Consider the following 22,571-nt stretch of genomic DNA (forward strand, 5'->3'; position numbering starts at 1 on the left):
CAGGCTGCAACTCTTACACCACAAAAAGGAGTCCACCTCGCCATTGAAATGTGACAGCTGAACGGTCATCTTCCGCTACGAAGGGAAAATATTATCAATCATTCATTCAGTCATTCATTTTGTTCCTCAGAATCAAACTTCCAGCTTCACTCTTGACAATGAAATAAACTTGCTCACAAGATGGAAGTCAGTACATAATGGCATGACGTCATCTTATATTTGGTTACAATTTCAAGGAAAAGCACAGGTGAGGCGACCGTCCCAAACATTTACTCAACGTCGGCAGGAGCAGTAACACGCAGGAGTGAGTGAGGGTGAGTTTCGTCACATTAGCTTCTGTTGATCGTTTGTTGTCAGGGATACAATTGGTCTACGTCATGTTTGAATTGTGTTCATCTCAATTGAAAATGTTCACTTTTGTTGTGATCATGAAGAGTGCAAGCAGACATGACAGAAGACTCGTGAAACCGACAGTACCTCTTTCCTCACCACCTTCTGAGACATGAATCAAAGTATCAACAAACCAGAAAACATCCAAACCTCATTCATTAACACCACGTTCACCATACCTGGATTCCAGAACTGACTTGGTTTGCAAGGAAAACTTCTCCAAAACCTCCTTCTCCCAACAACTTTCCCATCTTCGTTTCAAGAAAGGGATGAGAAAAGAAATGGAGAAACACGCCGAGTCAATCACAATCCCCATCGATACGATGAGAACAACTAAATATATAAATGACAAATTTTTCAAACTAATTAATGAAAGGCACAGTTCCAATTTGTCGAAGGTGTGCCAAAGATTAAACAAAAACCCTGAGTTAATTATCAGGTAAACAAACCATTTACAGGTACGAACCTGAAGATCCTCCCATTCAATTGAGCACGTCATTGTAGTCACAAAGACACACTTGAGAGAATCTATCACAAAACAACGAGGACCCAACTTGCAGAGCAACAGGTAGCCTGTGCTTCGAGAAGCAGTGAATACACTACTTTGTGATGTCACGCACAGTGATGTCACAGTTTATTGTGACGTCACAGAGGCACACAGTTGAATCTCATTATTTGGGCTCTCGATTTGTTTATTTTTGTGGTAAATAATTATTTGTTAAATGTGAATTTATTGGCGAACATTGTATGTTTTATCAAATCATTATGTGATGTGTAAAATGCGATGATGATCAGATGTCGGTTCGTTCGTTTCCCATTTAAACAGCAAGTTCGTGATCTCGCAAGATCTCAGCTCCAAATCCCGTCTCCGCTGTTCATTTCCCCGTTGTCTCGAGATGTTCTTGTAATCCATGGATAAGTGAAGCAGAACTTGTTTGGGTTTTATCCTTTACTTCCTGTCTTCGTACATCGAGGTCTCCTCACTAATGTCCTCGTCGTGCGAGTGATCACGGACACGCTACAACATGAGTCTGAGTTCACAGAACAAAATGTCCATCACTTGTATTTCTTTCTTTGTAATAACATTCATGACGTCACACCACCGGAACTTGTACCGTTCAGGGCTCCGAGCCTCGGACACACACGGTCCCCTCCGACCCTCGGACACACAAGGTCCCCTCCGGGGGTCGGACACACAGTTTCCTCCGAGCCTCGGACACACACGGTCCCTTCCGAGCTTCGGACACACATGGTCCCCTCCGAGCCTCGGACACACACGGTCCCTTCCGAGCTTCGGACACACACGGTCTCCTCCGAGCCTCAGACACACACAGTCCCTTCCTGTGATGTACTGAATAGAAGATGCTTAGCAGGCAGACACGAGCGGGGGAACAGTCGAGCCGGGCTGTGTTGCACAAGCGCGAGCGTGGGCGTACTTTGCCCGCGGCTCTCCTTTATTACGTACTCAGCACACTCACGAGCCGGGCGACTCCAGCATTACTACAATGCCTCAGGCGGCGCGCACACCTTATATCCCTTGCAGACCCGATGACCACGCCGACCCCTCCTCCCATCATCATGCCCATCATGCATCATCATCATGCCCCGCCCTGCATGCCCGCAGGCTACACCACACTCCTCCCTCCTAAAACTATGATTATTAAATGATCACCACCATAATAAGCATAAACAACACGAAGGACTTCGGTATAATAGTCGACAAGGCACAAAAAATGAAAACAGCGAAGTATAACAGCACACCACATCATATAATGCGTGAAAGCGAGCTAATGGAGCTGCCCCGGCCAGATTCCGAAGACACAGCACCTCCCAAATTCTGGCCGCGTTACCGATATGAAGCAGCAAGGCGAAAAGCACAGCAGCCCTACACAGCGGAAACGCCCCCAGGCGGCTCATGCTGACATGGTCCTCGGCGAGGCCGTGGCGATCTCCCGAGCAAACCTCCCCCGGCACCATCAAACGCCTCCGGCCCACTCCCCCCAGGCAGACCCGACGTAGATAAACATTCCGAGGCCGGAAGCCCGCTGTCTGGAAGCCGTGGCGCCAGCGCCAGCCTTGATCGACCTTGGCCGGGGGCGCTGAACAGCGCCGCCGGCTGTACGCACTTAATGCTCCAAAACAACCCACGCACCACAATGAGTTGAGACGCCAATGCCCGTCTAAACGGCCTTGAGCGAACACAGAGAGCTGCGCTCGCAACCAGAGGTGGGGGTAACGCCGACCAGCGCACCAGTCTTGGCTCTGAGTCGATCTCCGAGACCCACACGGCAGCTAGACGGTAGCAATTCCATTTAAACCACACTTCAATCATAGGCTCGTTATAAATCACTACGAACATCATTCGAACCATTGCAAACTCATTTTTCCGTACAACGCGTTCTTTTGATAAAATTCCAGCACATGACAAAGCAACTACCCGCGGCCCGGGACAACGGAAGGCCAACCCAACCTTTTTATTCGCCACCACCGCTCCCAAAGCCACCACATCACATTGATCATAATACAAATCCCATTGATTGATCTCCGCCAAACCCACTCTCACACGGGAACTGCTGGCATTTATTTCAACAACGTTAAACTGCATCACTAGAGCAAGGAAAAACACGTATGCAATGAACAGCAACCCACAACCCACATCACGAGTCCGTCTCTTGGTTGTCGACTCGATGTTGTGACTCGCGACTTCCTTTAACGCCACGGGCTCACCGCAACCTGTCGAAGCTGCCCGAACAACACCGGCGCACATTGCCTCACGAACGCTGCCGAAGCGCGGGAACTCATCGCGAGAGCTGATACGGCTCTCGCCGCCGCAGGCAGCAACGAACGGCCGCTCCCGTTGCATCAACGCGGCTCCCGCCGCCAGAACCTCGCCCTCGGTACTCGACGCAGGCATCGAAGAGAGCACTGGCACACCTGGAGGTACGAACTGGAGATCCAGCCCAAGGTGCGGCAGCCAGTCCCGACCCAAAAGGGTGGGCCCCTCCCCCCTCCCCCCTCCCCTCGCACCACGAACACCGAGAGCCGGGCGCGTCGACCTCGGTAGCGCACTGAGACGTCGGCCCTCGCAAGCGGTGCAATCGCTTCACCGGTGTACGTGTACAGCGACAAGGCCGTCTTGACCAGGCGAACACCGCGAAGACCACGAGCCGCCTGCTCACCCATGACCGACACCGCAGCCCCGGTGTCCACGCAAAACACGGTCGACTGGCCATTCACTTCGACCTCCACCGTGAACGGCGTCGTCATCTCCGAACCAACGGAAAACAGACTCAACCGTGGTTGCATCTCCTGCTCCGGCTCGCCGGCATCACCATGCCCCGGTTGCAGGCCGATCTCCAGGTCACTGGGGTCCTCCCGCACCTCGTCATTCAAGACCCCAACGGAGGCCCCCGCCATCCGACACACACGCTTCAAATGTCCCACCTTGTGACAATGCAAACACACGGTGTTCTTATACGGGCACATTTGTCGCAGGTGCGGACCCCCACACCCCCAGCACCCCTGGAAAGCCCCTTCGCTCCCGGTGCGACCGTGCTGCGGTGCGCGCCCTCGTCCCGCACCGCCAGGTGCGCGTGCGACCTGCGGCACTTGAGCCATCGCGCGGACTCCGGGCTGCGCGACCTGCGGCACCTGCGCGGTCACCGCGTGGACCTCGAGATCAGCCGACATGCCCCAGCTGGAGCTACTCATTACGTCCTGGCCAGCGATGGTGCGAACATCCGTGAGTGTCTGCTCGACAGACAAAGCAGTCCCGACCGCCGAGTCGAATGTGATGCCGGTCAACCGCAGGATGGCTGCTACCATCTTTGCGTCTCGCAGACCAGAAATAAAACGATCTCTGAGCCGTGCCGGACGCTCCTCTGTCGTGAACTTGCAAGGCACAGCCGAATGCTTCACCCGTGCTACGAAGTCTGCAACGCGCTCCTCGCCACCCTTAGCGAGGTGATCGAACTGGAACCGCGCGAGATGTAACGACTTCTCTGGCGCCAAGTGGGTCTTCATTTTCGCCACGATGTCCTGAAACGATAGCTCGTCATCACTGGGCTTATTTGGAGCCACCAAATCACTCAGCAGCCGGTAGTGCTCCGTTGATAGCGAGGCGGGCAAGATCGCCTTGCGTTTCTCTTCATCATCTACATCATTCGCGCGAAAGTAGCAACCTAACTGTTCAGAAAACAACTCGAATTCATCTCCCCCGAACACGGGTACGCGTCCGTGCGCCATGCCCCGACCTTCTGCCATGCTCGTGCTGGCGAGACCCTTGGCTCCGTATCCTGGAACCGCATGGGTTACTTGCCGCCCTGCACACGCCGATCCGAAGATCCTCGTCAGCCAACTGTGACGTACTGAATAGAAGATGCTTAGCAGGCAGACACGAGCGGGGGAACAGTCGAGCCGGGCTGTGTTGCACAAGCGCGAGCGCGGGCGTACTTTGCCCGCGGCTCTCCTTTATTACGTACTCAGCACACTCACGAGCCGGGCGACTCCAGCATTACTACAACGCCTCAGGCGGCGCGTACACCTTATATCCCTTGCAGACCCGATGACCACGCCGACCCCTCCTCCCATCATCATGCCCATCATGCATCATCATCATGCCCCGCCCTGCATGCCCGCAGGCTACACCACACCACACACAGTTTCTCCGAGCCTCGGACACACACGGTCCCTTCCGAGCTTCGGACACACACGGTCTCCTCCGAGCCTCGGACACACACAGTCCCTTCCGAGCCTCGGACACACACGGTCCCCTCCGAGCCTCGGACACACACGGTCCCCTCCGAGGATCACAAGATCCCTTTCACACCGTTACAAACCAAAATGAGAGATATAATTAGTTTGACTCTGGTTACACGGCATTGGCTTGATGAGGTTTATAACGACCTTTAGTTTCTACATAAACCAACAGGAACAAACTCCGTTAAAAATAAACAGAACTCATTTCATTTGATCTCATCGGAGTTGACGACAAATCTTTCTTATTTGGGGAGGGGGGGGGGGTCGCCGTTTGCACCACTCATGACGTCAAACCACTAGAACTTGAATTGTTCAGATGAATGACTCCGGTACACACCATTTACACACGGACCTAAACCCCACCTCACGGTACACACTATTTACACACCGACCCAAACCTCACCTCACATTGCACACCAACCCTGCGGTACACGATTTACCTCTGGCCCAAACTCTACTCCCATAATCTTGTATCTACACTAATAAATGTCAATGTGTGTGTGCGTGTGTGTGCGTGCGTGCGCGTGTGTGTTGTTGTTGTTGATTGGTATCTTCATATGCGAGTTTCAGAATGTGGAATGGAGTCCTCCCAGGATGGGATCAAGGTATCCACCTTCATTTCAGTAAGGGGTCACGATTCATGGACCAAGCTGTGAAGTTTTCCGTTCTCAAAGTGTTGTGCCGAGCGCTCTCTTCAGCATCGTCGCTGAGCCCCGGACAGCTTCCAACTGAAGTTCGTTTGTAATAATATTCCCAGGGTTGGTTTTTAATATCTCTCTGAGCTTCTTTGTTCTCATTCCTGAAGCTCCAACTATCACTGGTCCAACTTTGGCATTCTTCAGCTTCCAAGATCTTTTCACTTCATTCTTGAGGTCTTGGTGTTCGGTCATTTTCTTGATTTCTGCATCGTTTAGTCCAAAATCACTGGTATTAACACGTCACTTTTGGTTCATATGTGGAGATATAATGATCTTCTGAGGTAAGCAGGTTATCTCTGTGAATGAAAAATTGTTTTTCTTCACTGCTAAAACACAGTATTTCGCATCAATTTTTTTTTTTTAACTCACTGCCAAACATCCCTATGTGCTTCCCTCGAGCAGCATCGATTGTAAAACATTGGTGACATTTACAATCAGCTGATGGTAGATGCACCCGCTCTTCCCACACTGTCACCACATCACCTCCAACACCTCATTCTCATCATTTAGGTTTGCTCCACATTACCAGGGCATCATGATTGTATTGATTAATTCGCCCCCATACCATTGGACTTTGTCCAAAACAGATCTGATTATGATATCAGATCCAACATGGCTGAGTGGCAGCTGGTTTGATACTTAAACGTGTCCCCAACCATTTCTCAGACATCCATGATGGTCCAATTTTATTCAAACTTGGCACAAACACAGTACACGATGGCATACACGTGCCCCTCACTTTGTTTTGCGATCTGATCAAAGATGGCTGACTGGTAGACTGGCTGCCATTTTAGTTGTAAATAAATATGGGCTAGCCCTTTAACTCTGTACAGAAAAATTACTAAACCAACGGGGCGATGACATCTTGTGCTTTTGTCCTTGTTTTCTTCCACATTCTATCGAACCATATAAAATATATTTTTTTAATTTTATGTTTCATTATCTGCAAAATACCACATCAAATGTTAAACATGAGTAAACAACAAAAAAAAATGAGTAAATGTAATAAAACCTCATACCCTCACTGAGCCTACCTTGTTATTATTACCTCACGGCCATGTGTGAAGCAAAAAGCAGGGTTTAACCAATCAGTTCGCTTTGTCTGTCTGTCCACAGACTTCAGTTTATGATCGACAAACGACTTCGGGTACGAAGCCTACAAGGCTGAGGTAACCGGTGTTGTTGTTCTTCTGTTTCTTTATTATTATTATTTTTCTTATTCCACCGGCAATTTTCGGGGGTTTTTTTCGTTTTAAAATTCATTTTCTCGGCAACCGTTCGTTCGTCCAATCGACAGGAAATTTTTACTGAAGTACAGTATGTATCTTTTTTTCGTAGAATATTTAGTTGATAATTATGACGCCATAGGTCACGTGGTTCGGCAGCCATATTGTTTTGGAGAAAAAAAAATTAACAAATCTTTTCCAGAATGGCTGGACAGATTGAGGCGAAACTTTACACACTGAGGCTTGAGAGATCAAGCTGCCGTGCATCGTTTGGGAATGTCAAATCTCTGACCTTGATTTTGTAGATGGTGCAGTCATCTTTGTGGAGACTCCAGATATCATTTTGGGGGTCATCGAGGTGTTGAATGAGGAGTTGAAGCCGCTGGGGTAATGGGTTTCCTGGGTCAAAACTCAGATCCAGGCATTCAATGACATCTTGGATGCTGCTATCTTGTCTGTACCCGTTTGTAGTGAGGATGTTGAGGTTACGGAGAGATTCACTTTCCTTGGCAGTGATATTCATGTGTCTGCTGGTTGTGAGTCAGAGGTCAACAGACGTCTGGGTCGGGCCTGGGGAGTCATGGATTCACTGGATTATGGGGTGTGGCACTGTCGGTACCTGTGCAGGAGGATGAAAGTCCAAGTCTTCAGGTCCTTGGGGCTTCCAGTCTTGCTCTATGGATGTGACACTTGGATTATGACCAGGGATCTAAGATGGAGACTTAATTCCCTTAGTATTACGTCTCTTCGGAGAATCCTTGGCTATCTCTGGTCGGACTTTGTGTCCAACAAGCGATTGCTGAGAAGAGAGACTCAAATGAGATTTGTTACCAGCAGCTGTAGATGGGGATGGGCCAGGCGGAGGCCCCTGGAGTACTGGCGGAAAGTGGATACAGTGACACTCTGCTCTGGCACATGCTCCCATACCTGACCTGAGGGCTAGAAGTTGGTGTGTGTGGTGTGTGTGTATTTTTGCGTGTGCGTGCGTATCAAGCTCAGAGAAGGTAATGGTTTTGGATTAGGGATGATCCGATATGGTGGTGAAGAGCTATCTTGAAGACCTGGAGGGACGAATGAGATTGAAGAGAATGTTGAAGTTTGTTTCGCAATCAGGAAAAAGAGGAATGAATGAGTGGAGGTGAGAAGTGATTCTGAATTTTGGGAGTTTCATCAGAAGAGGATTGACGGTGGACCATGTACGCCTTGCAGAAATCTTGGAGGGGGGAGCGGGAGGGGGAGCGGGAGGGGGGAGGGGATACAAAACATGGAAAGAGCAAAGGGATGTGTCAGAAAAAGGGATGTCAGAAGACCTCCTCATATATATATATATATATATATATATATATATATATATATATATATATATATATATATATATATATCTATAACCTAGAGCGAAGTTCAATTTTTTTTTGCATACATTGTCGAGGCTCATATGAGAGCACACACAACGTACAACAAGAGGGGCAGGAGAGGGAAAGACAAAACAGTGGGGAACAGAGACATTAGAGATCTGTGGAAGGGAGTTGGATGAGGCAGGGAACATGGGGGTAAACAAGATGGACACCACAGGGACTTGCAGGACCTTACATGACAGGGAGCTTTCAGGAAGGAAGGCAGGGAATTTGAGGGAGGTGGGTTTTGGGTGGATTAAAGGGGGTAGAAAAGATCATGGTTTTGGTTGGGGGAAGATAAGAGGTGGTGGTGAACAGCTCTTTTGAAGACTTGGAGGGAAGAATGGGATTGAAGAGAGTGTGGGAGTTTATTCCAAAGGTGGGGAAAAAGAGGAATGAAAGAGTGAAGGTGAGCAGTCGTGATTTTGGTAGTTTTAATAGAAGGGGTTTGCTGGCGGACCTTGAGTGCCCTGCAGAAATATGGTGGGTACATATCACAGACGGAGCAAGGGGGGTGGGGGGCGAGACCGGAGAGGAGACGGGAGAACACAGAAAGACCACCGACCTGCCTGCAGTGAGAGAGAGAGGCACAAAGACAGCCTCACCGCGGGAGATACCAATGATCCTAAATGCCTTGGTTTCCACATCATCAAGCCATGAAAGGAGAGAGGCAGGAGCATCAGCCCAGAGGGGAGAGCAGTACTCCATCAGGCTGTGGACAAAAGCTTTGTATGTGGTCAGGAGCTCAGGTGGGCTGAGAAAGGACTTTGCACAATGGAGGAAGCCCAGTCGGCGACTGACTTTGGAGGCCATCTTGGAAATGTGGCTTTCCCAGGAAAGATCATGGCAGATGGTGAGACCCGGAAGCTTGAATGAAAGGACTTCTTCAAGAGGATTGTTGAGAAAGTAGATGGGAGGGTTTTCCAAACGGTCCTTTCGGAGAGACAGAGTGAGAGTGTGAGATTTGTCAGGATTGAAAGACATGTTCCACGTGTTGTACCAGTTTGTGATTTTATCCAGTTCTGCAGAGAGCGAAGAAGCTGTTGCTTGCCAGTCTGAAGGATGACAGATGGTGTGGCAGAGGGTGGAGTCATCAGCAAAGAGATTAAAGAGGATTTTCCAGAGAGTCGGAGAGATCATTGATGAAAACCAGCAAAGGAACAGGGCCCAGGACGCTGCCTTCAGGAACTCCAGCCTGAACAGGAAGAGGGGATGAGAGAACTACATTTAGGCCACACGTTGGCTGTGACAGGAGAGGAAGTCTGGGAGCCATGAGTGGGGGTGGCTTTGTATACCATAGGAAGAGAGTTTGGTGAGCAGGGCAGGGTGCCAGACCATGACAAAAGCATGCGATATGTCTTGGGATATGGCCCTGATTTACCCAAGGAGATAGATGGCTTTTATCAGAATTTTGGGTAAGGATAGTTTGATAGGCCGACTCTATGTAAAAAAGGGTGCTGAATCCAAAAAAAGCAGTCTTATTGACCCCACTCAAGACAAAATGACCATTTTAACCCCTTTTTGACCAAATATTACCATATTTGGTCAAATTACATTGGGTAGGTTGGTTTAATCAGAATTTAGGTAAGGCTGATTTGACAAGCCTACTTTATGTAAAAAAGGGTGCCGATTCCAAATAAAACCGTCTTATTGACCTCAATCAAGACAAAATGACAATCTTAACCCTTTTTGGCCAAATATTCCTTTATTCCGTCAAATAGTGGGTTTAATCAGAACTTCAGGCAAAGATGATTTGACAAGCCTATTTTAGGTAAAAGAGGGTGCTGATTACCAAAAAAGCAGTCTTATTGACCCTATGTAAGACAAAATAACTATTTTTGGCCAGCTTTTGGCCAAATATGAATAGGCCCCAGTGTTGAATATTTGCAAGCTTTCCATTTACCCTTTCAATTTACCACATTCAATTAGTCATTTCCATTATCATCATCATCACTGTCTTCTTCATCCTCTGAATCATCCTCAGTAATACAATCATTGTCATCATCATCCTCATCTCCATCTGTGACATCTTCTGGTTCCATGGTTTTAGAAAGAATAGTTGGGATCTGACTGCCGGTAAACCAGAGTGGTATAAAATCTCCGTTGACCTCTTTCCAGCCGTGACCTGTGGGTTGAATGTTCTCTCGTGGATCTCTTAGATGTGCGTGCTTCTAGAGATATGCCACGTAATTGCACCGTGCCAATTTTTGCATCAGAACATTTTTGCAGGGTGGGAGCATACCTACATCAAGTGCCTTTATTTTCTCCAATGGACTGTCTGGATCTGTCGGTTTGTATTTCTGTAGGAAGATTTTCAATCTAGCGTCATTCACGGATGATAATGCTCCTTGACCATAGAGTGAACACACATATCTTTCTACAAGGCTGTCGTCATCATCAAAGGCGGTTGTCTCTCGGAGCATGCTGATGCCTTCGAGATGGAGAGCACTCTTCTGAGCTTTCTTCAATGGTTTCACGTTTCCCTTCCTGAAGAAGGGAGACATGTAGTCGCATCCTGTCAGAGCCTGATAACCTGGTAGTGCCTTGCAAACAACTGGGCCGAGGTGGTTTGCTGGCGCAGTAATATGGACATACCTTCTAGTGTTATCACTCGAATGTCCAAGGTCCATCCACACATTGGCCTTGAGTTGTCTTGAATGATACAGGAGAATGACCATGATATCAGTGTCTGTTGCACGGACAACAACATTCTGTCCTGGTATTGCTTTTGACAGCATGCTGAGATGGTATACTAGGCTGGTATCTGCCTCCACGTGTGAGCATTCGTACTCTGGTGCCTCATTGTGTTCTCCAAACAGGCTTGTCCATTGTTTGTATATCAAAGGAAAAATTCGATATCTTAATTTTCTTTCTCACTGGTTCGAGTTCTGGATTTGGTATTTCAAGACTTCTCTTGCTTCGTTTGTTCATAGAAATAGGAAGTTGATGAGCTTGCTACTGTGATTGATTCCGAGCTTGTAGAAGATGTTTTCATTGTTGCTGTTGGTGTTGATATAACTGGAACTTCATTTTGGACACAGATGCCCTGTGTGTCATGATACATTTATTCATCATAGTTGTCCCAAGCTGTGTTTGTGCTTAGTCCTTTGCTTGCTTGCAGGCCATCAGGAAGAACTCGGTTCTTCTCAATAATGTCAGCGGCAATTTGGGTCTCATATTCTTCTGCAGTATGATATCCTATACAATGGTCAAAGTGATTTAATAATTTCCTGAACCTTCCTGGAGCCAGTAATACTCTTCAAACCCATGCCCAGCAGCATGTGTTTCGATGGCTTCACTGTTCCATTAGTAGTTTTGTAGATATCATCCTCAGCTGAGATTCAATATACCGCTCCACTCTCTCACTGGCGTCATCTTTTGAGCCGGTGTACAGAATCCTATAGAACTCTGATATTTCAGTCGGTATATTTGTAGACTGACCATCATGGATTGCTTCTACTGTGATTGGATTTGGGAGTTTATTCTCTCGGAGCTTCTGGATCTTCCCCCAGAGGAAAAAAGCTACATTCTTTATTTCATTGTCCATAGCATCCTTTGTGATAGAGAGATAGGTCCCTTGTTTTTTACTTTCTTGATCAACCTGAAGCTTGCTGCCATAATGTGCTTTGATTTTGGACAAAAGATTGTATGGTTCAGAGGTAGGGTCTTCCCTCCCCTCCTCTTCTTTGAGAAATTCAATGTGGGTTTGATTAACATCAACCAATTTCTTTGAAATTTCTTTCAGAAATATTTCGGAGTCTATATATGAAATTATTCTTAAGAAAGCAGATTCTCGTCTCTGTGCCTACGTTGAACCTTTTTCTTTTATTTGAACCTTGGTACCTTTAGCAATATACCTTGCTCTACATGTGTTGTGGTCATTGACTTCCTTGGCTACGAAGTCAATGTGCTCGTATTCACGAAGGAAATCTTTGTCGTTCAGTTGCCTTGCAGCATTGAAAATACTGTCCTGTGCTTGTATAGTTTCACATGGAGATAGTGTTTCAAAACCACTGGGGAAATGCTTATGGTCCGGACCATTGCAGAAAATACAATTTTTCTTCAGCACAACAGTAGTTGAGGTAGTTGCCACTGGGGGCTGTTCCACCATAGATCGTGTTTCAACAGTAACATGTTCATCAGAAAATATTTTCTTTTCTTTTGACTGTGTCTGACAAGCCATGAATTTGCTGTAACAGTCACTATGAAATCCATAATGAGGCAGTGGTTCAGCTTCAAAGTTAATGGATTCACATATAACGAGGTACTTTGATCTCTTCTGATATTGAATTCTGGATTGAGCGATGTCGCCTGCTGTTTCCCCATGTCTGTTTAGTAAAAGGAGTCACTGCATCACCATCATGCTCTGTATCACCCACATGCAACACACACTGCAACGGCACCTCTCCACCATCAGCCATGATGAGGATTAACTTATTGGGTAGTTCCTCACGGAGCATGTCCCAAAAACATGACTGTCTTGTCAGCCGCACAGTAAGATGTAGGCCTAAAGCACATGTTATATCATCTGAGCCACTCAAGGAGGTGCTGCCACCTGCAAACAGAAAATGAAAATACAAATTAAAACAATTAGTCTTGACATCATTGTTGATTTTGCACACTGCTCGATAAGACTATGCAAACATGCGATATGCCCCAACATGGAATTTCAAACTTTTGACCACTGGTGGCCAAAAACTGAACAAAGCGATTGGCCAATTAGTTACTTCTTCATTATATATTTATCATATATATTTATATGTCATGATTATCATGAACAGAACATAATATTATGTGATACAATTCAAACGATGTGCACACCTTCAGAAAGAACATCCAAACACGGACCAATAGAAATTGACCAAATATCGTCATAATTTGACCGGAAAGGGTTAAAATAGTCATTGTGTCTTGAGCGAGGTCAACAAGACTGCTTGTTTTGGAATTGGCACACTCTTTTACCTAAAATAGGCTTGTCAAATCATTCTTACCCAAAATTCTGATTAAACCCACCTACCCAAAATAATTTGACCGAATGTGGTCATATATGGGCAAAAAGGGTTAAAATGGTCATTTTGTCTTGAGTAGGGTCAATAACACTGCTTTTTTTGGATTGAGCACCCTTTTTTACATGTAGTAGGCCTGTCAAACCATCCTTACCCAAAATTCTGATTAAAGCCATCTATCTCTTGGAATAATTTCATGTCTGGCATTGATGACCTCCATCCATTGTTGGGAGAGCAGAAGCAGCATTTGCAGGTTAAAGTGAACTGGTCTGAAACCAAATTGATGATTGGAAATCAGGCGATTGGAGAAGAGTAAGGATTTAATGTCTGAAGCGATGATGGATTCCATAACCTTGCTGATGATTAGGAGAAGGCCGATTGGTCTGTAGTTGCAGGCATCTGTTTTTGCACCTTTGTTATGCAGAGCAGTAATGTTTGCTGATTTTCAAGCAGATGGCAGATGATGTTGAGCAAATGAGAGGGTGAATAGAAGAGAGAGAGAGAGAGAGAGAGAGAGAGAGAGAGAGAGAGAGAGAGAGAGAGAGAGAGAGAGAGAGAGAGAGAGAGAGAGAGAGAGAGAGAGAGAGAGAGAGAGAGAGAGAGAGAGAGAGAGAGAGAGAGAGAGAGAGAGAGAGAGAGAGAGAGAGAGAGAGAGAGAGAGAGAGAGAGAGAGAGAGAGAGAGAGAGAGAGAGAGAGAGAGAGAGAGAGAGAGAGAGAGAGAGAGAGAGAGAGAGAGAGAGAGAGAGAGAGAGAGAGAGAGAGAGAGAGAGAGAGAGAGAGAGAGAGAGAGAGAGAGAGAGAGAGAGAGAGAGAGAGAGAGAGAGAGAGAGAGAGAGAGAGAGAGAGAGAGAGAGAGAGAGAGAGAGAGAGAGAGAGAGAGAGAGAGAGAGAGAGAGAGAGAGAGAGAGAGAGAGAGAGAGAGAGAGAGAGAGAGAGAGAGAGAGAGAGAGAGAGAGAGAGAGAGAGAGAGAGAGAGAGAGAGAGAGAGAGAGAGAGAGAGAGAGAGAGAGAGAGAGAGAGAGAGAGAGAGAGAGAGAGAGAGAGAGAGAGAGAGAGAGAGAGAGAGAGAGAGAGAGAGAGAAAAAGAGGAGGTTTTTAGGACATGTGGGCTGATGCCGTCTGGATGGGTTGCAGAATCTGTGTTGAGGTTTGACAGCAAGCTCTCCAATTTGTCAGACGAAAAGGACACAGAGTCCAGGGACAGCCGGGTGCGACTGGGTAAGGTGGGTACAGAAAGCGATGGGTTTCGGACACAAGATTTAGATGCAAACACTGAGTTTAGGCATTCAGCCTTTTCACATGCAGTATCAGCAGTGCAGCCGTTTGAGGTAAGGGAGGGGATGGAGGGGGAACATACACCAGAAACAGATTTGATTAGATGCCACCAGGATTTGGAGGAGGGAGAAATGGCGCATCATCGCAAATCCCCACGCTTCCCACCTAAAGCAAAGTTGAAAGATGGCAAAAAGTTCCACCAGGAAGGTCCCAATATCAAGATTGGAGTTAAATTTTTTTTGACCGTTTTTGACCCTCCTGACGCTCAGTCCCCCCCCCTCTCTAAATCCAAAAAATCGTTACATATTTCATGTGTCCCCCAATGTTGTTTGCATGTATAAAGTTTCCTTAAAAAAAATTGAAAAATGTGCCTGAATGAGCAGTTTTCGGCACTGGACCTTTTGACCCCACCTCAGGGGGCGGGGCCAAAATCACACGACTCTTGCGCCTTTTTGGCATGTGGTGATCATAACTACCAAGTTTGGTGAATTTCTGTCCAACTAAGATCGCATAACGGATGGATAGACAGACAGACAAACGGAGCCAACCTTCACCCCCACCCTCCGTTTGTCTGCAAAAGCATGGGGCTAACCATACAGGGATGTCAGAAAACCTTGTATACACAAAAGAAGCACCCACTCCCGACAGGAGCGACCCGGGAGGGGCGGGGGGGTCATATTATTGTCTTTATGATTAGTAATACAATAACAGAGTACCCACCCTACGGGCGATGTCATTTCAAGCGTGCAACACGTTCTTCTGAAGGAATTTAAATTAAAAAAAAAACTTTTTTCAGAACTTGATGGAATCAAATGAAACCTGCAAAAGCACAACATCAGGGAGCCCTCTTGAATCCCTGAAATTTTCAGCTTCCTTGGTCAAATCCTCTTAGAGAGGTAGATGATACAGACAACATACTTTCCCTCCAACATATAATATATACAATATATATATATATATATATATATATATATATATATATATATGTGTGTATGTATTGTGAATTGTGATGCTTGTCCGCGCGTTCGTCTGTTGCCTGTTTACAGTGGCCGCTTGCCGTGCTTGAAAAGCTGCTGATTGGTTATTTAGCATTTTCATTTCACTTTTCTTGATTCAAGTCAGTGTCCTGATTATCCCTTCCAGTAATCTCTAAAGTCAACATAAACATGAAGATGAACGTGTGGATTAAAATAGATTTAATACAGATCTTCATGAAGTAACACCATTTAAAATAGCTATGCGTTGCCCTCTTTTTAGATAAATCCAACCTCCGCCACCTGATGTTGCACCACCAGTTCGCGGTGGGCGGAACAAGCAGCTCAGAGGTGTGAAACCAAGGGTGAAGCACAATTAACCTTTTTAAAGTCCATGAAATCTGTCTATAATTCCAGCAATGTGTGTGTGTGTGTGTGTGTGTGTGTGTGTGTGTGTGTGTGTGTGTGTGTGTGTGTGTGTGTGTGTGTGTGTGTGTGTGTGTGTGTCTGCGACCACCAAACTTGCCAGGAATATTGCCGGGGACCCGCGAATGTGCCTTTTCAAGGTTTGATATTAATCGGACAAGTGGTTCCCAAGTTACGGCCATTTATCTGTCGACCAATGTCAAGACACGGTGCTGTGACATCACGAATGACGCCACAATTAATGCTTATTTATTTATTTATTATTATTATTTTTTTTTGCACGATTGACGGTCCGATCTGATTGAAACTTGCCAGGAATATTGCTGGGGACCCGCAGATGTGCCTTTTCTAGGTTTGATATTAATCGGACGAGCGGTTCCCAAATTACGGCCATTTATCTGTTGACCAATGACAAGACACGGTGCTGTGACATCACGAATACGTCACAATTAATGTTTATTTTTTATATATTTTTTATTATTTTTATTTTTTTTGCACGATTGATGGTCCCCCATCCTTGAGTCAGCATGGTAAACTCTGACTGCCAAGCTCTAAATCGCAGTTAATGGATCTCCTGAAGCCCAGCAAGCAGCCAGAAGCTCCTACACAGTTTGATGTTAAAGTGTTTGATGGCCCAGCCATAGTGCACGCTCTTCCTCGAGGTGACGCTACAACATTTGGTGACTACAGTGCTGGAAACTTCATACGCTGGACCAATCACCAGCTTCGAAGCTGCAAACGGATGGACATTGTATGGGACACCTACAGGGAGGGCAGCCTGAAGGATACTACTCGCGAGAAGAGAGGGAAGGGCGTGGGAAAGAAAGTCGCCCCATAGACAAAGCTGCCTGGAAACGTTGCTGCATTCCTACAGGAGTCCAAGAACAAGGAAGAGCTGTTTGCTTTGCTGACAGAGGAAGTTACCGCCTACGAGTATCCAGTTGACAAGTAAGTGTACATCACCTCTGGACAATCAGTTGTGTCCAAAGGCAGCAGTGAACCTATGCCAGCAACCGATCATGAAGAGACCGACTCCAGAATGTGCCTTCATATCGCAGATGCTTTACAAAAGGGTGCAAAGACTGTTATGGTCAGCACAGTGGATACAGATGTTGTGGTCATTCTGGCTGGCATATTCTTTGACCTTGTGGAGAAACATCCTGATGTTCAGCTTTGAGTAGCATTTGGAAAAGGAAAACACTTCAGGTTCTACCACATCAACTCCCTCTGTGGTGAACTCGGTGAAGGGAAATCCAGAGCACTTCCATTCTTCCATGCCTTCACTGGGTCAGATACTACATCACAGTTCAATGGAAGGGCAAAAAAGTCATCTTGGGAGGCCCGGAGGGCATTTCCTACAGCTACTGAAGCCTTCCACTTCCCTATGCAGTATCCTTTCACGCCAATGTCGGTTGAATCGCCTCTCTTCAAAGTCATAAAACAATTAACCTGCATTTTGCATGACAGCACAACCTCGTCTGAAAGCGTCAATGACCTGAGGAAGAAACTCTTCCCCCGCAAAGTACAAATGATGCAGAATCTCCCACCATCTCAGGCTGCTCTGATCCAGCACACAAACCGGAGTATACACCAAGCTAGCATCTGGTTGACGAGCCTGAAAACTGAACAGAATGTCCCTAGTCCTGATGCGTTCGGTTGGACTAATAATGACAACACATGGAAACCACTGTGGACAACAATACCAGAGGCCGCAAAACGCTGCAGACAGCTCATCAAGTGTGGCTGTAAGGCTGAACCACTATGCTCAAGGAGATGCACATGCAGTAGTACAGGCTTGGAGTGCACAGCACTCTGAGTGCAGGGGAAGTTGCACTCGCTGAGTATGGAATGTAACTGATATCCTTAGCAGAACTCAATTGGTCAGTTTTATGCAAATAGTAACTAATAAGGGTTGGTGCATGAGTACAAAAGGTACTTTTGAAGCATGACTTACATTTTAACCTTGATCATATGCATTATGACGTCATTTGGATTTTTCTCACAGGTGGTGGTATTTTTCCCAACAGATAGTCATCACGTAAACCACATAATTATGAGTTTTTATGTAGTAAGATGTTGTAAACCGAGCTCAAACATTCTTTTTTTATCATTACATGCATGAATTCAGATACATTTATAGAGGTACACTTACGTAAATTACGTCAATGCTGACAACTATAAGTGACAGTAAACCTTTTGCAAATGTTTCCATGATGCACTCACTATGCCCTTAGAATAGTGTGTGATGGGAAGACTTGCGAAAGGTCTAAAGTGGGATGGCATTTTATTAACTATGACGTCACAAACAGTAACTGTAGCCAAACTGTAGCTAACAGTTTAGATAATGCCTAATATTTATCTGATGAAAAATCTCTTGCAGCAGTATGCTCATAAGAAACATATTGAAAAAAGGTCTAATTGTAAAATTAGGTAGCCTGGGATACAATGTGGCAGCCATTTTGAATTTATGCAAATAAGGAGTTGTCCAAATATTTTTCCAAGTTATCTTGTGTGGTTCTTTGTAGTTAAACCTCCTAAATCACCCTTACATGCAATTTAGTAGTATTTATATGTGGTCAGAAATGCTATTCAGGTGGCCATTTTGGAAATTGGCGGCCATTTTGACCTGGACATGGCAGACTGGGCACCACCCTCTAATATGCTTCCATGGGACCCAAAGAACCAGTGTGCAAAGTTTGTTGCTTTAATCCAGCATATCATGATTTTTTCGCAAAGCCACCGGACTATATAGTGTACTTCAACCACAAATGAAGTGTAACACCCATAATAATGTTCAGCAATTATTGTTCAATCGATATGTTCTTTCGTGTTATTGATGAAAAAACATCAGTCTGGGCATTGTTGTGCAGAAATTAACGAAACATGTTAACAGCAGACCAACATCGTCTGATAAAGCAAATTCTGAGCACAAAACATCATTGGAATTCAAGGACCACAAAAATGCTCCTAATATCATAATGCATCTCTATTTCCTGCTTTGTACTATTACTATGGAATGCCCCCACTTTTCGAGGACGACCGTCCCATCTGAAGCCTTGACACACGTAGGTAGGAACCGAGACTAGACGGCCGTCCAATTTCGGTCCCAGATTAATCTGAGCAATTTTATGTTGTGGTCCTGAATTTCCATGCATTTGACATCAGACATCTAACATACCTGTTTTTAGTCCAGGAATCTGCACAATAAGCGTAAATGTTCAGCATCGAATGACAGGAGGCGTAGTGATGAAATAGCTGCGGGGCTGACAGTCAGGTCTCTAATTAACATGGTTACATACAGCATCGTCCATCACTCTTGTCCAGTTTGATATCATTCCTTTCCAAAAATGAATACTTGTCTCCAAGAACCCTTTTAGCTCCCGGAGTTTCCCGTTCCAGTGTAAGCAAAAAGTATTATTAACTGAACAGTGTTAATGCAAAGAAGTCTGCGGTATCAGTGATAAACAAAGCGCAAAAATGAACAAAACTTGACGTGAGAATGTGTGTTCATCTTACCTCTCACCTTGCTGATGGTGACCACCGATAAAAAGTTTACTCTAGAAGGATAGTCATCGTGATATATCTGGTACAAAACTAGCGCGGACAAAACTTTATTGTCAAATGTGCCACAATTCTCTCAACACTGTCATATGAAAACCTAGTTTGTCACATAAAATCTGTTTTGTCACAGAATATCGCAGTTTTTATGGCTTTTGTCAAATGTCACAAAATGTCACGTCGTCACGTAATCTCTCTCTATAGTGCATCCCTACTTTTAGTAATTTCCCACTTGTTATGGAAATAAAAGTCTGAAAACAATTACCCAGTTTGAATTCTGTTGACAATTGACATCATTGTGCTAATTGACGCCGAGAAGGAAAACAAAATGGCGTCCGTTGCACAATGTGTGATGGCGACTTGTTTGTCTCGGTGCTGGAAAAGCAGCTAAATAAAACGATTACTCCTATTTTCACTCCGTAATCATGTGTCGTCCAGACGTACACCACACACATACACACACCTGTATACCACACACACACCTGTACATGACACACATACCTGTATACCACTCACACACACCTGTATACCACACACAAACCTGTATACCACACACATACCTGTATACCACACACATACCTGTATACCACACACATACCTGTATACCACACACACACGTACACGTATACCACTCACACTCACACACACACACACACGTACCTGTATACCACACACACATACCTGTATACCACACACAGACCTGTATACCACACACACACACACTTGTATACCACATACCTGTATACCACACACACAAACCTTTATACCACACACAAGCCTGTATACCACACACATACCTGTATACCACACACACAAACCTTTATACCACACACAAGCCTGTATACCACACACATACCTGTATACCACACACACACGCACGTGTGTGCCACATACGTGTATACCACACACACAAACCTGTATACCACACACATACCTGTATACCACACACAAACCTGTATACCACACACATACCTGTATACCACACACATACCTGTATACCACACACAAACCTGTATACCACACACATACCTGTATACCACACACAAACCTGTATACCACACACATACCTGTATACCACACACAAACCTGTATACCACACACATACCTGTATACCACACACAAACCTGTATACCACACACATACCTGTATACCACACACATACCTGTATACCACACACATACCTGTATACCACACACACAAACCTGTATACCACACACAAACCTGTATACCACACACATACCTGTATAGCTTTTGGCATGTAAACGCATCAGCAGCGTGCAAATCAGAGACTGCCCCTTGGACTCGAAGACGTACACCATGAACTTAGATGTCATCTCGCGCTGGTCACAAACTGTCAAAATACTTAGCTTAAATGACATGCAATTCTTCCCTTGATCGGCTGTTCTATATTGTATCACTTTTCTCCATCGCTGGGGATTTCTAGAATCAAGCTGTTCACATTGATTGCCACAGAAGACACAGTGCGTTTCGAAATCGAATTCACCTGAATGAGAACGTGGTGTTTTTTTTGGTGGAGGAGCTTCATGCTTGTCTAAGTGTTCATGTCTCTTCATACGGTGTTCAGATGTATCCGTGGATACGCAGCTTTTGTGACACAGAATGGACTGAGAATCAGTTAGTTTTTCGTGAAACAAATCACCTCTACGTATACTACTTCTGATGATTGTTTCTTGTCGAGTTATACCGGCAGTTAGCAGCTTCTTGGAAGCATGAGAGCAATTAAAGAAGCAAGATGTACTCTCTTCGGAAGAAGCCATGGCCTACTTTTGTCACCATCACTTGAAAACGTACATAAAGATCGATTACTAATTTTCTAGGCAAACTCTACGATGCAATGAATGAAAAGGTGCGATGAGCAGAGAAAGTGCGGAAAAAGTTCATGAAGCTGGACCATTCAGCGTAATAACATGAACATATTTTAGCACATAGTGTCAACGATCACGATGCCGAACACGAGAAATTACCTAAAAATCGAAAAGACAACAAAATGGCGGCTCCAAGACAGCATGCCTGCAGCCCACCTCTCCTGACGACACCCACGTGGCAGCACCTGCTCTCTGACGATAAACGCTGATTGCAAATTACGTGCGACACGGAAAAGGTGAAAAGTACAATCGGACAAGATTATTTACCTGTATGACAACTTCACTCGGTCACCTCACACCTGCGATCCCCCCCGCCGACGCCCACACACGTTAATATGGGTAAGGTCGAGCAGGGATCTTCATGTTATGATGACGAATGCTTCCAGCAGCTGGATTGCGTTTTCCTTGTATTCATTGACACTGAAAACATAGTAGCAGAAACAATTATTATGCTTATATCGGGGTCTATTATAAAATATTGGCAAAAAAATAGTTTTTATCGGTGATCGGTGGACGACATCTTGAAAGTATGATACAGGTGTTATCTGTACAACTTTCATTTTATCATTATCGGATTCCTTGACCATGAAAACATGGAAGTAGACACCAAAATTGTGTTTGCAAGTGCATTAGAAGTGAAGATATAGCCCAAAACAGAATTTATCAAAAGTCGGTGGTGGCCATTTTGTTTTTCGCCTCTATAAAAAAAAATTCCTCAAGGGTGCGAGTCTGGGGCACCCGGCTGATTCTATTCAGGATAGCTCAGAGGCGATGAATCAACCAAAAAACGTAATAATGACGCTAAAGCACGCTTTGCCCTGAAATGGCTGTTTGGCATCTAGACTACAATATTACAATGCCTTTTTAAAGTGTTTTTCTACACCAAAGTACGTATACAACCAAGTGGCAGGCACTTGGAAGTCAGCATACCAATGGGGTGTGCGATTTCACCATTGCTGTTTCTTATGGCTATGGCAGA

The 22,571-nt window shown here is 45.4% G+C and overlaps 1 protein-coding gene and 1 pseudogene across 1 annotated transcript in view; one reads left to right on the forward strand and one right to left on the reverse strand.

Moving 5' to 3' along the window:
• LOC147018649 (uncharacterized) overlaps positions 1-20,979 on the reverse strand; it is a 119,928-nt gene extending 98,949 nt beyond the window's left edge. The window contains exons 1-2 of the mRNA XM_085898531.1: positions 20,947-20,979; positions 570-641 (exon numbers count right to left, since the gene is read on the reverse strand). Coding sequence (XP_085754657.1) covers positions 570-641; positions 20,947-20,964 — 90 coding nt within the window. The 5' untranslated portion in view covers positions 20,965-20,979. The remainder of the gene's footprint in view (positions 1-569; positions 642-20,946) is intronic.
• Positions 16,648-17,964, forward strand: LOC147018650 (uncharacterized; annotated as a pseudogene).
• Positions 20,980-22,571: the final 1,592 nt, after the last annotated feature.

Source organism: Eptatretus burgeri, chromosome 10, assembly GCF_056783735.1.
Source record: "Eptatretus burgeri isolate ZD-2024b chromosome 10, Ebu_testis_v1, whole genome shotgun sequence".
NCBI lineage: Eukaryota > Metazoa > Chordata > Myxini > Myxiniformes > Myxinidae > Eptatretus > Eptatretus burgeri.